Genomic DNA, 17,963 nt, shown 5'->3' with positions numbered 1-17,963 from the left:
TGCTTCAGTAAAGATACTATTTGATCACTTGTCTTTTCTTAATGATTTTCACAAAAAGGAACCAGACAGTGACACTCCGTGTGATTGACAGGAAACTTCAGTGCCCTGCCATGGACTCATCAACCTTACTGCTACAGCTTCTCCAGATTTGCCCAGCTCTGGTACATACAGGCTTTGCAGGTGCTTCCAAGCAGCCCTTGAAACAGCAGCTACATTATTGTGCCACTGTGAATTTCAGATGGACCCCCTCTAGCAGGAGCTTAATTCTCCATTTGGGCTTTGAAGCACACAATCGTAATTGCTTGCAAATGCTTGGGCTTGAAAGTCTATATTGAGGTAGCAAAAGGTTGGAGGTTTAAGGAATTATTAATATGTAAGAGGCAAATATTTATTTCATTGTCAGACCACAGCTTCCTAACGTGGTGTCAAGAGAACATTATTTCTGCCAACTATTTTCCCTACTTACTGAGAGTTCAGTTCTCAGAAATGTTAAGACACTGCTGCACATTCCACCCTCTTTTTAGAGACTGACAAACATGCACTAACATAGTCAAGGTTCTCAGAAGATCGGCATTGATCAATTATTCAACTTTAACCCAACATTTCCCAAACTTATGTGTCCCCAGAACCTTTGCTGCTGCTGGTGTCATAGTCCTTATCATACTTATTAACATCCAAAGGAACTACTGTTGCTGAAACATGCTTTGGAAATTATCAGTATATCTGGATAGTAATAATAGTGGCCTTTACAAATAAACTTTAAATCATTTTTCCCTAACATAACTTACCCACAGTTATCCAGAGGAATGAGAGGTTACTAAATAAATAAACATGAGCAATGCTGAAGATTTTAACTGAAAAGTAAGTATGGACTGAACCACAAGAAACACACAAACAAAAGCCTTTATTCATCCGTCTCTGAACCCCTTCATTTTTGTCTGGGTAACTTCCAAAGTGGCCAACTTATCTCACTAGTTCTCTTTCTAAATGTATCACATTATCTTTCAAACATCAACTGACGCTTACTACATACAGCATAATATTTGTGCATGCCTGTGTAGTAAGTACATTTTTAAATATAAATGTGATTCCTTCAAATACTTTTTATCCTGAAGATGGAACTAAGACAGGAAAATTCCCTTTTGTTAGGTTTACCTAATACCTTCAGAAGCTTCTCTGAGTAAAATTTGTTTTGTCTTTTCAGGTAAAAACCAACGGAGGTTTAAATTAAACTGGACACTCTATAAATAAACCACATTCTATATACAAACTCTGTACGAGCTTATATTGCACTAGCCCCTCTACCCTGATCAGTGATTAGTCATCTATTTCCTGGGGTTTTTATTTTAATTCTTAATTTTAATTAAAGCTAGACTATATCTCTCCAGAGATACTACCGAAATTTGGAAGATCATCACCTAAGAAGTACACTACTGGCCTGGCCAAATATATTCTTATTTTTACCATGAGTAGTTTTTCTCCTGATACTGTGTAATTATTTTGTATCAGTGTATTTACACATTATGTCATATTTTTGTGTTAACTATACTTTTATGTGTTTATAGTTTTGTTTTTAATTTTACTTTATTCCTTTCCTAAGCAGTAATATACAAAAAAACCCAATTTGATACATTAGTTATATTTCTAATAAATATTAAAACTCATGCACCCCTTAAAATCATCTTGTATATCACCAGTAGAGTGTTTAGCACACACCCTGGAAAACAGTAACATGAAAATTTCTTGCCATGGAAATAAGGGATGAGGTTTGGAGTAGGGAAAAGTTAAGATAACTTCTCATGACTCTCCTTCCTACCAGATGTGTGCACTGCACGAATGAAAAAAAAAAGTATTTGTTTATTTTACATTGCTTTCTGAAAGAAAAATAACACCCTTTTTAAAATACTGTAATCAAATGAATTTTATAGTCAAGGACTATGCAAAGTCCTGAGGGGACCCATCTCTAGTCTGTGTGATACAATAAACCCACCAAATGAAACATTTCATTGAAATATGCAGTTTTTATGAAGAAACAAGCACCCCCTAGAACCAAAGACTGATCCTGCTGAGGCTTTAGACATGTGGTATATGTGTGTGCACCTCTGTAGGTCTAATTTTCTTTCTTTCTATATAATCAAGTGACCTAGTCTCACTGGGTTAAGTTTCAACCACAAAACATCACTGTGTGCTTTTTGTTTTTTTCAAGATACACGTCACAACACACCAAGAAAGGGGGAACTTCCAGTGTCTGTGGTAACATCACTTGATAAACAGACTCGTTTGAACAGCAAGGGCCTGTTAGCCGTCACTATATAAAGCAGCAGAGGCGTGGATTAGCAGATACTTGCCTGCTGAGGACCATGTGAGCAGCGGCCATCTCCACGCCAAGGAGAGACAAAATGCCAGGCGTGTTCCTCTCTGCTAATCCAAAGGAACTGAAAGGAACTGATCATTCGCTTCTAGACGACAAGATGCAGAAAAGGAGGCCAAAGACCTTGTAAGTTCATTAACTGTGCAAATTTTGACTTAGATGATCCTTAATGGCAGAACAATTGAAAATGAATGAATGGAAGAAAATACGAGCCTTTAGTTTACCTAGATCAGGGCAATGACCTGCTGTGAGTTACAAGTATATTCAGTTGTATTTAAAAATGAATCATGACAGGGCATTAAATGAGGTGGGAATTTTTCCAGACTTTGGGTCATAAAAATTGGCTCACTCTTGATATAGCAATATGTTGTATCAGCTATTTTTATTATGGCCTTATTCCTTGGAGAAGTTTGCTTCATGATCTTTTCTTTTTACAAATAAAATGTATTCTTCTGAAGAAATATGAATATTTACTTTTGTGTCTTTTGTAGTGGAATGGATGTGAAAGCATACCTGAGATCTATGATCCCACACCTGGAATCTGGAATGAAACCTTCCAAGTCCAAGGACCTGTATGTACACTAATACACGGAACTATCACTATATAAGCGGCCTGTGCCTTAGCTCTGTATTCTAGCAAGGCGGTAATACTACACATACTGGACTTCGTTTTTTTTAAGTAACAAGACTAATAAGATTAAGCTGCATTAGTACCAATGTAATTTAAATACAAATGTGCATGCATATATTTGCTACTTATTATACTGTTGGAGTACATTTGGATTTTTTCACATTTTACTGGCAGATATTTTCATAACAATAGTAATTCTAAGCAAATTTTTGTTTTCTTATAGATAAATTTTAATAAAATTTATTAGAAGTAGAGTCTCAGTTTGTGAAGTTATCAAAATGCAGCAGCCATTCTGATTTCATTTGCGCTTACACACACAAAAAAACTAATTTACGTAAATGTCGTCCCCTGTAGACTCTCTGCTGATGAAGTGAAGCAGTGGTCTGAATCTCTGGAAAAACTTCTTGCCAACCAGAGTAAGTATAGATGAACTACTGAATGTTTCTGGGTTTATCTCAGTATGCTAAGAGATTGAATGGCTTCATTAAAATATAGTATTCTGGATGGGAGGGTGTGTGAAAAGTTGTACTCTAGCTGTTCTGTAGCACTGACAGCTTCAGCGTATTATGCCTCATCGTGGCATAATGTTGACTCGGCACTCAGTTCTGCTACTGTCCTTTAGAAAAATTTGCCAAGGCAACTAGCTATTTCCATGGATCATTATAGGAGCAAAATTTTAAATTATGCTGGGGTTCTGAAGCTTAAAGTTTTAAAAAGTAAACCAAACATCTCAACATGTGAACTGCTATTCTGAAAGCTACCTAAAGGATGTATTTTTGTACCACTGGATGTAAGGGGTAGGATTCACTCAGTCAATTAATAACTTTTTCCATTCATACATGCGTTGTCACTCATTCAGCCCAGGCATTTATGTGCAGGCATTTTAGAAGCACCAAGGACTCAAGAGTAAAGACACAGAGCCTTGCTGCCTTGAAGGCAGTTGAGACACACAGCATAAAACTGCATTATATATAACATGACACGTTATAACAGATATGATAAAAAGACTTTTTAAACACAGAGTCTCACGGGGAGTTTCTGATGAGAGAAGGGAAATGAGATCAGCTTGTCTTAGCCCTCATCATGGGCATTGGGATCCTGTTGGGATTAGGACCTCGCTCAAGGGCATAGGTGGGCAGCTTATCCCTATCCGGGGTGAGCTGATCCCCTTCTCCCTCCCCCGCAACACCCTACAGAGCCTCACGTGGGGATCAAGTAGTTCAACCTGGTTCGTCTGCTTGTTATCTGACTTAGGTTATGATTCAGCCAAACAGTGCTATAGAAATGGCCCATTGAAAAGCCTGAATAACACTAGTAAATCCAAGCAGTACAGCGCACATAGGTAATATACAGGCCTCATGTCTTTTGACTTATATGAGTTGGACAGAGAAATTATATTTGCTAATGATTAACATGATGTTCATGCCTCCTGTCAATATTTGATTCCCTAAAATACTCTGCACTCTGGCTGAGCTGGTAGTGTAAGAAAAGAGATTGTTCTGTAACCTGCAGAGCAGAATTGTAATGTAATAGCAGATGGAAGTGAAGCAGTCTCTCAGCCACCACTAAGCAGCTGTGTACCTGCGACAAGCGTGTCTGACCCCAGACAGACTATAAACGAAGGGGTCCCTAAGGCCTTCCCACCTCTACAAACGGTGACACAGCCATTTCAGCAGCATCCACCTCTTCCCTTTGTACACAGAGAATATGCCACCGTACTTTTCTCGTAAGTTTCTTCCAGTTATTCATTTATTGGCTGTGATAAATTAATTTATCTCACCCCTCACCCTTTCTTTTTAGCTGGTCAAGACGTCTTTGGGAATTTCCTAAAGTCTGAGTTCAGTGAGGAGAATATTGAATTCTGGCTGGCTTGTGAAGACTATAAAAAAACAGAGTCTGATCTTTTGCATTGCAAAGCGGAGAAAATCTATAAAGCATTTGTGCAGTCAGATGCCGCCAAACAAGTGAGTATTTAGTTCATTACCATCGGTTTATATGTAAAGAAACTTAGATATAGAATAAGATTCAACATACTAGCAAGATGAAATCCTTTTTGAGTATTATGATTTTCACTGCTATATATTTAAGTGTATTCATATAGTTCAGTGCAATGATAATCTAATTTTCTACACTTGTGAAAAGATTGGATGAAAGGTTGATTTTGTAAAACAAGCTAATGTGATGGGGTGGGGTAAGGAGTACTGGTGATACCGACCAGAACTGCATGTCAGGGGGTCCTTAATGAGCTAGCTCGTTTTGGATTAGGATAAAGTAGAGATTAGTGCAATACATGGATTGCAGCAGCAGAAATATTTCCAGTTAGTAGTAATGCCCACTTCCAGTTAAATATTCCTGGTTCAAGCAGCAAACATCTGCACAAAGTGTCCTCTCCTCCTGTAAACCTTAAATGTGCACATCACTTTTCCCGATGCACGTATCACCTTATACAGATATTTAAAAAATAATGTCTGCCTCTTTTGCACCTCCCAAAGATATCATGAGCTAACTTGGAGCAAAGATATTTCTGCTTTTTTTGTGCTACTTCTTTTTAACTCTTCCACACCTAGGATAAGGTATGCTTAGAATAGGCATTCAAGAGATATCTGAGCTGATTTAAATGAGGTTTTAAAGCCACTGTCTTGAGATGCTTCAAAAACAACAGTGACATCATAAAATATGCAATAAATTGCAAGTGCATATGAACTGATGAGGATTTCTTTTTAGATCAATATTGACTTTCACACTCGAGAATCTACAGCCAAGAAGATTAAAGCACCAACACCCACGTGTTTCGATGAAGCCCAAAGAACCATATATACTCTTATGGAAAAGGACTCCTATCCCAGGTTCCTCAAATCAAATATATACTTAAATCTTCTGAATGACCTTCAGGCTAATAGTCTAAAGTGACTAGTGCCGGCTAGAGGGAATTAAAGATGATATCAAGTACAGAAGGAATGTACCAGGATGGCTCCCTGGGGGAACACCTTGGCCTTTTTGGATGACTCACAGATCCAGGGGAAGAACCCATGACTCAGGACAGATTAACATGAAAGTTATCCAGGCTCAGGGCTGAAGAAGCGTGAGAAGATAATTTAGCGATGGTAGAAGGAAGGAGATACTGTGGTACTGTCATAAAATACAGTGGACCTACGTATTAGAACATCCCTCAGAACTGAGAAGGCCGGGAATGCTTGCTACGCAGAAACTGTGAATAAGGGTTTTGAAACTGGTGAAAACATGCTATAAGCTTCAAGGTCAACTGACATTTATGCTGCATATTGTTATACAGAGATTGTATTGAGCTGCTGAAATCTCTTTTACTTGGATGACTATTTGAGAAGTATGTGTTTCAAAATCACCATTTCTGTTATTGATACAAAGTTTTTCAGTGTTGGTTGGTTTGTTGGAGTGTTTTGGGATTGAAAGAGATGAAGAGGAGAACAATGTATTTAACTTAAGCTATTGCCTTAAAGTTGGGAAGTCAGAATATATTTGTAAATTAAATTATCACAGTGTCAATAATAAATGTGAGTTTTGTCTTAAAAACATAGAAGCAATTTCTGTTTACATTTCATTGCCATCTTTAAAAACTGGCATTTATTTTTCAGATTTAACAAAAATTTAAGCAAGGGTCTTCTACTTTCTATCACCTCTTCAACATCTAAAACATCCAGTTAATCTTATATTTTGTGTATTACGTGTATGTATTGGACAGAATTCATTAGTTTTCTCTCTGCTATCATGATGTATAAAGATCAAACAAATATAATATGCTCTCATATAGTCAAGCTTCAAACTGATGAGAAATTGAAGAAGTCTTTTAAAGAGGGATAGAAATTTTATTTCAAGAAGTCATCTAATTAACAACTAATAATTTATTGTGATTTAAAGTTTATAAAAGCCAGATGTATTTTCTCATTTAATGTTCATAGCAATCACTACTTCCCAAATTTAGCTATCAAAACTACCTAGAATGTTAAAAAACAAAACACCAATTTTGGGGCCCTATCCCAGACTGACTGAATCAGAATCCCCAAGGGATAGAGTATGAGAATCTATATTTTAAGAGTAAATTCCAGGCGATTCTGAAGATGCCCTCGTTATGCAGGGTTGGGAATCCTGGGGTTAAGAGACAGTCCCACTGCCAGGGATTTACACGTAAATTTTCTCACCACACAATTTGTGTGCCCTCTACTGTGCAACACTGCCCCCCAATGACCAGAAGACATTTCCTAAATCCTCAAGCCTTCAGCAGTCCTAGGCATTACCTAAGCAGGAACACAAGACTGCTCTGGAGGATCGTCTACAAAAGGATAATGAGGACGACGCACATTCCAGCATAGCCCATAGAGCTGTATCTTCCCGTGCTCCCGTGTCCCATATATAATTGAATAATCAGCCACCACAGTGTAATACTCTGGATATTCTCAGTACAGGCTTGCCTATAATCAGGCACACAGCAATGACACGGGGCAATACGTAGAGAGGTTTAAAAAGTACTATTCTTGAATTGCCATGGGACAAAGTCCAAATTGTCTCTACCATAAGCTTAATTCTATGCTTTAGCAGGGCAAAATATTGTAAGAGGCTTAGGAAGGGAATCCAGTTTAATCACCATCATCATTCTCATCATTCTCTCCCTTACTCATGCCATCACCAAACTCCCTCAATCCTCCTTCTACAATTAATGTGTGCAGTTGGTATGTCACTTGCTCTTTTTCTGCCCCCCCAACCCCGCGCTAGCGTAGTCTCTCATTGATTGCTCGTTCATGCAACTTGTTTTCTTTCTTTCCAGCCTCTTCTCTTCAATCCATCTTCAATCCATCCTCTAAATAGCCACAAACATCACCTTCTGAGACACAGATTTGGTCCTGCCATTTCCCGTGACATAAAACATGAAGTTCAAATTTCCTTTCTGGAATTCAAAACACTCCCAGTGAGACCTGCAGGGTATAATTCATCTTACTCCCCTCTCGGCATCCTCCCGACCTTGACATCACTCTGGATCAACTGCCTTTTCTTGAAGGAGTCCTGGTCTTCACTACCCTTTGGTTAATCTACTATCTCTCTAAAATGCCTCTTCCTACCTCCTTCCAGTCTTCAAAGTCCAACCAATTCCTCAAGGCCCAGGTAGAATTACTCTCCTATAAAAGCTTTCTAACACCTTACACCGCTATGTGGTTACTTTCAATAAAAACCAGAGGGGAACCAAGTCCATATATAAACACAAGACACTCTGCTCCTATTTCTAGCACCACTGTCACATTAAATAGTCTAGGCCCTTCAAACTCGGAGGCAGTAGAAGTGCAACTGTCCAACACACATACTGGTCATAAAATGAATGCTTCTGGCCTTTGTCTTGATAAGATGCCATGTTAAAAAGCCATGCAGGGGCTTCCCTGGTGGCGCAGTGATTAAGAACCCACCTGCTGACACAGGGGACACAGGCTCAAGCCCTGATCCAGGAAGATCCCACATGCCGGGGAGCAATTAAGCCTGTGCACCACAACTACTGAGCCTGTGCTCTAGAGCCTGGGAGCCACAACTACTGAGCCCATGTGCCACAACTACTGAAGCCCACGTGCCTAGAGCCTGTGCTCCTTAACAAGAGAAGCCACCACAATGAGAAGCCCGTGCACTGCAATGAAGAGTAGCCCCCACTCGTCCCAACTAGAGAAAGCCTGCGCGCAGCAACAAAGACCCAACACAGCCAATAAATAAATAAATAAATAAAACCTATTAAAAAAAAAAGGCATCCAAGTTTTGGACAGATGGTCAAAACAAACATCTAAGACATCTCTTCATTTTCAAAATGAAAAAAAAAATTGTCACCATGGCTGCATAGATTCAAGATATTGCAAAAAACTTGAAAAGATAAATTTCTTTTCATTGGCATTGTTTACTATGGTGTGGATGTTTTATTAGATCATTTACAGAAATATGATTAGCTCTACTGTTTAGAGAAATCTGGTCCAACTGCTCCATCTAAGATCCTCAACTCATATGCTATGTTCTATTGTGATACTAAAGCAGTGGCAATCAACAATATGTATAATTTAAAACTAATTCATTTAAAAAATAAAAATAAATTTACTTTGCTCAGATGTATTTTATACTATTTCTAATATGATATGTATATTGTAGAAAAGTAGGAATCCGTGAAGGTAGAAATTAGACCTCCTGATGTCTAATAAAAAGTACATATTTACACATTTAGCTCATGTGGGATAAACTAAATTTCAAGTTTCTTTCATTCTGTGTGCAAACACAGGCTGTTTTATATTAGGAGGAATCTTTGATGATTTATTACTGAGAAAAGAAATTCTGAAATATGTGAAGGGAAAATAGAGTAAATGGTGATTTAAACTACCATAGATATAAATAATTGCTATTATACACAGAATTGTAGAATTTTCTCAAGACTGCATAAAACCCTATCTATAGAACCAAAAAAATACTCATCAACTGCAGAAATACCACCATCTGTTTTGTTGAGACCAGTATCTTAAAAGTGTTACTGACCCAAACTTGCATCCGCATGCCCAATGCACAACAAAGCCAATCTAATGACACCAGCTTGTGGTGAAGGAAAGTACAGTGTTTACTACAAGGCACCCAACATGGGGCCAAACAAGGAGAACAGGAAGCTGAGGCTCAAAAGACCCAAACTGCCCAGTGGCTTTCAGGGAAGGGTTTTTAAAGTCAGTGTTAGGAGTGAGGATTGTAGGGTATCTGATCCGCTCATGGACATTCTTCTGATTGGTTGATGGTGAGGTAATTGGGAGTTAACATCATCAACCTTCTGGTTCCAACCAGTCTTGGGTCTATATGCTTGTGGTCAGCAGGCACGTAACTTCTTCTACCTGGTGGGGGTGTCAGTATCTGCAAAACGACTGAAGGATATGGCTCAGGGTATTATCTATAGCCCTTGAGGAGGAACTAAAGGTCCTTGACTCTTTAGTTTACAGCTAAACTACTATTATTTTATCTTGCTTGACTGTTTCCCTTTGTTTCTGTATTTTCTCACTTCTCTGATTAAATTTGCTCTTTGGAACTAAGGGAAGGCCTAGGAGGCTAAAGCTTTTCTACAAACAAGAGGCTGAGGACATTGGGGAGAAGCGGGGGTCTGCCTTGGGAAGGCCCTGCAAGGTCCTGCTCAGTTTGAAAAGCTAAAAATGTATCATTCTAATGGCAAAATTTTGTGTCTTACTCTGTGCCTAACCTAAATGAAACTTTTCTACAAGTAAGTCCATGGCAAAATATAGAACTTTCTATGGATGTTTCTATATAAATATTTGACTGGGTATTTACCTCCTGGTGGCTCCTTTCACTTGAATTTGTAAACAGACCAAAGGGAAATGAAAGGGAAGGAGGGAGGGAGGGAGGAAGGCAAAGAGAGAGAGAGAGAGAGAGAAGGGAAACAAACTGGCTGAGTGTCTTAAATGTTTGCATTACCTTATGTCTCATTTGAAAACCTGAGTGCCCCCAAATGTCACACTTATATTTTATCTTCTCAAATTGAAATTTTAAGCCAAAAGGGATTGTGCTATAGTTTAGAATTGTCTACGGTACTTTGAAACTCCCATAATTGATGGAAGATTAGGCTAGGAATTCGAATCCAAACCCAAAAGAACCAAATTTATTAAATCCATGGGGACCTTGCCTCGACTTGGAATGTTGCCATTTGGGGAAGATCTGTGGCAGTAGGCTTGATGATTGAAAGAGAAGTCAAGCTCCTGGGATTAGGGAGCTGATTAGTTAAGAAACGGTGCACTGTAAGCACGTTTTAGATTTAGAAAACTGCGTTGGCCATGTCAATCACAATTCAGAATTAAATGATCTCATCGTCCTTCCTCTCTCTCCTGTCCAACTCCAAGCAGAGTCAGAGGTCTAGGATCCATGTGGCTGAGTATGTACAAAAATTCCAAAGAGTTTAGGGACATTCCAAATAGACGCTCTCATGTCACTCAAGAGAAACACCAACTTCCCACTTCTCAAGTGAAAAATGCAAGCCTTCTAAAAAGTTCTTTAACTGCAAGTTTTCTTAGCAAAAAAATAGTTACTTAAATAATAATGCATTATAATAGACACTAGATTTGTTCATCCAGGAAGAATATTTGCTTTTGTTCTATATTTAATGTGCATTTTTACTTATTATAATATTAGCTGGCTGATTTCTCCATCTTTTCCACAGGAAAGGGATAATTGGTGTGGATCTTGAAGAATAAATAAACCCCAACCAGGGAAGAAAGAGGGTGAGAACATTTCAGGAAACAGTCTGTGAAAAAGTCAGGAAATCAGGAAAAAAATACTCTGTGTTCAGCAATGGTGATTTATTTAGTGTGGCTGGAACACATGGGGGAAGCGAGAGGGTTGGAGGGAAAGCTCAAAAGGTAGTTTAGGGCAGATTCTGAGAAGAGACACAGTCCATTCCAAAGAGCGTGAGTTTCATCTTTTATATCACAGGTCACTGAAGTTTCAAGCAAATGAGCAAAAGACATAACTGCTTGTGCTGATACACAAGTTACTTGTTGAGTCTACACCAGGACTCTCTGAGATAAGCACTCTTAACCTCATTTTATTGATCAACAAATGTCCAACCAAAACGGTGAAAAAAGTTATCTAAGGACACAGAACCAGGAAGTAGCAGACCCAGGGTTTGAGACCAGGTATGTATGTTTCCAAGGACTTTGCCTTATCTCATGCTTCTTCCTGAAAGTGACATGATTACATTGTGTTGTAGAAAGCTATTTCTGGATTTTGTGTGGAAGACAGTTACAAAGGAAGGCATAACTGAGGAAGGAAAGCCAAACATGAAACCAGTTCTGTAGCCCAGCAGGAGAGAATCAGGGCAGAAATCAAGGCAATGGGAGAGAGAGGGCAAATAGATAATACTTGGTGAGCGATTTGCTGTGAGGAGTAATTGAGGGAGGGGAACACAGGATACCTCCGGGGTGTCTAGCCTGGGGCCTCAAAATCACAGCAAAGCCCTTTCCGGCTCAATTTTAAACATATCACCTTTGAGGTCCTTCAGCTGCAAATGTGCATTGAACAACTTGGAAACAGAAGAGGAGAGCCCTGGAGGAAGATTAAGGCATACGCTTCTAAAAGGCTCCACGTGCAAAATAAATTATGCAGCGCTTTCAACATGTTAACAGTTTATTCACAATGAACCTACATATGAAGCATTCCACATGTTTTTCCTCAAAGCTCACTTTCTTCTTGGACAAAACTAGAAGCTTGCAAGCTCTCATCCAGGCTGAGAACCAAAATCAAGGACCAAGACACTCAACAGATTTGCAGGAAGAAACTGCTCTAAGTTTGAGAGCACCTTTTAAAGACAGAAGACAAAACTGATGTGTAGGATCCAGGTGAAAGAGAGGGGCAAAGCAGCTGTCAGACAGAAACAGAAACTGCCCTGGGGATGAGCGGCACCCCAGCGGGAAGGAGTGTGATGACAGCGACGCTCGGGGAGGAATCCTGTGTCCTTAGATGGCAGGCCTGGCCCTTAGCTTGACAGTGGGTCATGTGACTGGTGGAATGTTCTAGTGCTCACTTCTTGTTAACAGAGACAAGACAGAGGACGGGAAACCCGAAGGTAGCCACTCTCTTGGCACATTTTTTCCTTCAGTCATTCTTACCTTAAATCCTCAAAATAGGTGAGGAGTCTACCCTTTATTTCTGGATAGAGAGAGAAAAAAAAAAAGGCAAGAATATAGTGGGTTTCAGGTATTGTCCTATCCTTGCCCCCCAAACTGTCTGTTGCTATTCTAGTCAAACCTAGAAGGTGAAAGTTCAGTGGGTTTGTTTTAAATCAGTAAAACTGACATGCTCACCCCTGGTCTTAGCTTTCATACTCTGCCTTGAAACCCTCAGCTTGAATTAGCTATAAAAACAGATTGTATCCCTAGTCTTGTGCTTTTTTCCTTAAATCTGTCAGTTAATTCAGGGTTTACAAATGACCCACTGTGAACAAGTAAAGGGTAGAACATGTTCCCATATGAAGAACTGAATAAAATACTTCCTAGAATGTTTATTTGGCATGATTTTGACTAGAATGATCATAATTCATACTAGCTATGGGGGTAATTAGGAAGTGCCAAAGTTGAGGGGAAGAAAGCACAAAATATTCCTTGTTCAGAGGTTTCTTAATTCATCTTCAGAATGCTAGGCTCCACTTTACACTTCTAGAATCGAGTCTAGACGCTTGCTTCCTTGATAGACTCCCCAGTTAGTGACCTGCTATGTGCCAAAAGCTATGCGCGGTGCCAGGGAAACAGAGATGACTAAGATACAGCCCCCGACGAGTGAGAGGCTCACAGTGCTCTCGGGAAGAAAAGCGCGGAAAGAACTGCAGGCAAATAGACTAAGCATTTGGAGAGAGGCGAGGAAGACAGTCAGGTAAGGCTGTCTGAGAGAAGACCTCCCCGGTGGCTCTCTCCAGGTCCCTGGTGAAACGCCAAATGGGACTGGTGCCCCCCTCCTCCCCTAATGGGAAAGGCTGTGTGGTGCCAATTTGCCAAAAGGTCTCCAGGTGCCCCCAGCTCCGTATGCAGCTTCCATGGGCATCGACTCACATCAAGTACATCTCCTTTAGCAAGTTCTCTCTTTCAATGGTCATGAACTCGGTTGGATGCTACGTGTTCCCTTCCAGAGTGCCTATTAAAGAGCGAGCAGTGAAAGCAGCCTAGACCTTCTCTCCACGGGATGCTGGGAGGCTAAGGAACCACGGACCTCCTGCCCTTCTGCTCCTGTGGAATTCTTGGAGTCTGTCCCAGCCTCCTCTCAGCAGACAGGAAAATGTGCCAAGTGAACTCAAAGGAAGGACTAGTAATTCTGTCCTGGAGGAAGGGTATGGCTTCAGAGAAGGGGCAGATGCACAGCAAAGTGCGGATTAAACTCAAAGTAACCCAAGTTACTCTGTAAACTATTATTGGATTAATTGCAACCTCTGAAACTCACAAACAAGTGTAAATTCTGGCACTACTGGGCTACGAAAGGGCTGGAATAAGTCTGTCCTCTACTTACTAGTATTACCTTGCTCACATCGGTATCTTTTTGCTTTAGCCATTATTATTGTCCCAAAATAATGATTTCTTTTTCTCTTTCTTTATAGGAGGGTGTGACAGAGACTGCTTAGATGCTCACCAATCTCAGGCCCTCCCTGGACAAACCATATTTCCCAGACCCTCTTAAGGTGAACGGCAAATATAGAACCTTCTATTGGGTTGGCCAAAAAGTTCGTTCGGGTTTTTCCATAAGCTGCTTTTTCCAACAAAACATCCCGAACTTTTTGGCCAACCCAATGTGAACGTTTCTACATAGTCAGTATTTGGGTATATACTCAGTAGCTCTTTTACTTGGATTTGGTCTTTTTTCTTGAATTGCAATTTGGTATTTTCCCTTGAATTATTAGGGCCACAAAACTGAGCTCCGTGTGGAGAGCAAAGGGATGGGCACCAGTTCTAGGACTACCTAGAAGACCCCCAGGTTGTCTCTCGCTTCCGCAGGTGCACTGCCAGAAGCAAAGGGCTCTGAGGTTGCAAAGCCACATGGAGGAACTGTCAAACTCCAAACAGTTGTGCAACCCGCACTGGCACTCGTGTAAGTGACAGCTAAACGCCTCTGAAGGTCTAGCAATGATTTGTTAGCGTGATTAGACAGTTTTATTCTGATACATCCAAAGACACGGATAAATGTTTAAGTTTCCTTCAAAAAGAAACAATTCCGGGCTTCCCTGGTAGCACAGTGGTTAAGAATCTGCCTGCCAATACAGGGGACACAGGTTCGAGCCCTGGTCCCGGAAGATCCCACATGCCACGGAGCAGCTAAGCCCGTGCACCACAGCTGCTGAGCCTGAGCTCTAGAGCCCGCGAGCCACAACTGCTGAGCTCACGTGCCACAACTACTGAAGCCCACGCACCTAGAACCTGTGCTCCACAATAAGAGAAGCCACCGCAATGAGAAGCCCGCGCACCGGAACGAAGAGTAGACCCCGCTCACCGCAACTAGAGAAAGCCCGCGCGCAGCAGCTAAGACCCAACGCAGCCAAAAATAAATAAATAAGTTTATTAAGGAAAAAAAGAAAGAAAGAAAGAAACAATTCCTTTTTCATTTAGAGAGTTATATGGAGCCATCCTGGAAAAACCAGGGCAACATCTCCATCAGAGTGCAGCGTTATTCAGCTCCCATGTGAGGCAAAGGTTATCTCTCTGACCTTGTGATGTTCTTCAAGATAGAGCTGCCTGGAAAAGAGGATGTAAGCTACAGATGAGAACAATATGTGAAAAGCTTATTTCAGATGCAACTGAGAATAGAAAATGCCGAAAACAACACAAAAAAGGGAGGCGAGGACTAAGAAGCAGGAAAAGAATAAGTGATGGAAAATTTTGCAACTGATAAAAACATTAAGTGAAAACGAGTTGGCCAGGCTGCGTGTATTTTCAAACTCATTTGCTTTGACTCCATTTAGGGCTACGTACGACAGATATTGATATAAATCCTCTGAGGTTTAAACTGGCCAATCACCAAGTAAAAGTCAGGATTCCAAACAAATGTAGTATGCGGCTCTGGAAAGCAGACCTGTGGTTAAGCTGGGATTCAGACAGGAAGTTGTGAATTCAGTGCATACTGGGAAAACTAGAGGGGTGAACTCACCGGGGCCGATTTCCCTGAAAGGCCAAAGAACCACGTAGGAAACAATTCATCCTACAAGAAGAGAGTTTCAGGATGCACAAATCTGGCCTAAAAACGGTGGGTCAGAGCTGGAGGAAACGAGTACTTTAACTATACCAGGTGCCTGACGCTCAGATTGCCCCTTGATGCGGGTCCAAAATCCGAGGGAGAGGAGAGAGCAATAAAAGAGTGACGACACTAAAAGGGCAAACGCCCTGGAAACCTTTGAGAACATACGCGGGAACAGGGGATTGCTCAAGGGATGCTAAAGCACGCTCCTCACTGGAGTTAGGAGCAGAGCGCTGACAGGACAGAGCACACTGACTGAAAACCAGCCCCCAGACCCGGAACGCCTGGGAAGGAGAAGAACTGGAAAAGGGGGCGGTGCTTCAGCAGATGCCGCCACCCTATCAGCAGACATTTACAGCAGCCTAATATCTTAGGATGTGGTGGTCTTGAAGGCGCTCTTGAAGGGGAATAACGTCCTTCTTCCCCACCCAGGTTCTGGGTATTTGAGAAATAGAAAAATAAGAGCAGGGTGGAGGCGAAGGTATTAGCGATACAGTCAGGCCGGAGAACAGAGCATTGGGAGAAAGTCAAATGGGCCTGCTAACTTCACCCCGGAACTCAACCGACTTGCTTCCCCGTTACAGGTAGTGTCGGACGGTGGCACAATCTCTACACAATGGATGGCCAATGCGGGGAACAAATGCCCAGGTGTCTTGTCTCAATTAGAACAAATGTGAAGAGTCAGCCCAGCTCAGAGCTCCTGGCAACGGGGCCTAATCGAGATGGAATGTCTTTCCATGATGAGCTGGGTTCTATCAGACCACCAGGCCATAAGATCAGGTGGGCCCAGCAGCAACCCACTGAGAGATGGAAATGGTAAAGCCAGAATCGAACATGAGCAGGGCTTACCGGTGTCCTGTGGGAGCTCAGGACTCCCTCGTGACTAACGATGGAGTAAGAAGATCACTGTCTCTGTTGGGATAGTCTGCAGGCACAAGCCGAAAATGGACCGATTCTACTAAGGGGCAGACTTAAAAGAGTGCAGCAAGCAGAAACCCTCCCCGTGCGCAGAACTGGGGACAATGCACCTGCTCATCTACCTCGTATGAAAGGAAAGTGACCTAAGGTTAGAATAGATATTGACTCATGGGCAGTGGAGGATGGCGTGGCTGGTGAATTGGGGCCTGGAAGGAGAATGATTGGATAATTGGGAATAAGAAGGTCTCAGGAAGATGCATGTGGGTGGACCTATCAGAGTATTCAAAAGTATGAAGGTCTCTATCACATGGCAACATCCAACAGACCACACAAAAGACATGAACAACCAAGCAGACAGAGCGACTGTGCCAGCTGACCTCAGCCAGCCCCTGTCACTCAGCCGGCCCATCAGTGTTCATGAACAGAATAGCCATGGTAGCAGAGATGGATATGCAGTGGCCCAACAGAATGGACTTGCACCCATGAAAGCCGATCTAGTTACTGCCCTTGCCAAAGTCCAACCATCAAGAAAAAGAAACCGATGCTGAACAAATGAAATCGCAAAGAGAACAACCAACCATTTCATGGCAAGCTGACTAATTGGACTCCTTCCACCCTGAAAGAGGCAGTGACTCATCTTGACTTGAATCAACATATATCTGGGGTAGAGATTTGCCTTTCCCGCCAGAAGGGCCTTAGCCAGCTCCACTGTAAGACGGCTTGCAGCTTTTGAGCCACCAGTAGGGGATCCCATATATCACATCAGACAAAAGGGGCCCACTTCACAGCAGTGGCCACATGGCCCTGGGATCCTTGGGTTACATCACATGCTGTAAGACCCAGATGCTGCCAGCCTGATGGAGTAATGGAATGGTCTTGTGATGGCACAGTGGAGGCACCACCTCGAGATGATAACCTTCAACGAAGGTGCATCATCCCCTAGAATAAAGAATATACCCTTAATCCGTGACCATGACATGGTTCTGTTCCCCCAATATGTGGCATACATGGGTCTGGGAACCAAAGGGTCAGAATAGGAGTGTCCACATTTGCTATTAGTGCAGCAGCCAGACCTGGGAGGGGTATGGTGCCATGGGAATCAGACCCCTGGACAACAAGGGTCTGGGTCACCTTACCACATAAGCCACCAACACCAGCAGAAGTGCTGAGCCAGGGTGAGAGGAATCTAGAAGGGGTAATAGAAGAGAAAGGACCAAGTGTGGTCTCTAGACAAAACGCAGCCATGGTGGAGTACTTCATCCCATTGTTTTGCCTCTGATAAGTTCTCCCCAGGAA

General features: G+C 41.6%; 2 protein-coding genes and 1 long non-coding RNA gene across 3 annotated transcripts in view; 2 read left to right on the top strand and 1 right to left on the bottom strand.

Moving 5' to 3' along the window:
- LOC115867756 (uncharacterized) overlaps nt 1-17,963 on the bottom strand; it is a 303,449-nt gene that overhangs the window by 75,995 nt on the left and 209,491 nt on the right. The window lies entirely within an intron of this gene.
- RGS1 (regulator of G protein signaling 1) lies at nt 2,332-6,537 on the top strand. The gene is made up of 5 exons (XM_030884131.3): nt 2,332-2,497; nt 2,863-2,943; nt 3,357-3,418; nt 4,803-4,966; nt 5,727-6,537. Exons 1-5 carry the CDS (start codon nt 2,400-2,402, stop codon nt 5,910-5,912), a joined length of 591 nt encoding a protein of 196 aa, XP_030739991.1. The 5' UTR covers nt 2,332-2,399; the 3' UTR covers nt 5,913-6,537.
- Nucleotides 11,246-14,155, top strand: LOC138842919 (uncharacterized). Its single transcript, XR_011377908.1, has 3 exons — nt 11,246-11,260; nt 11,472-11,674; nt 14,122-14,155. It is a non-coding gene; the product is annotated as an uncharacterized lncRNA (long non-coding RNA).

This window comes from Globicephala melas, chromosome 1 (genome assembly GCF_963455315.2).
Source record: "Globicephala melas chromosome 1, mGloMel1.2, whole genome shotgun sequence".
Classification (NCBI taxonomy): domain Eukaryota; kingdom Metazoa; phylum Chordata; class Mammalia; order Artiodactyla; family Delphinidae; genus Globicephala; species Globicephala melas.
This window is presented reverse-complemented; position numbering and strand designations above follow the sequence as displayed.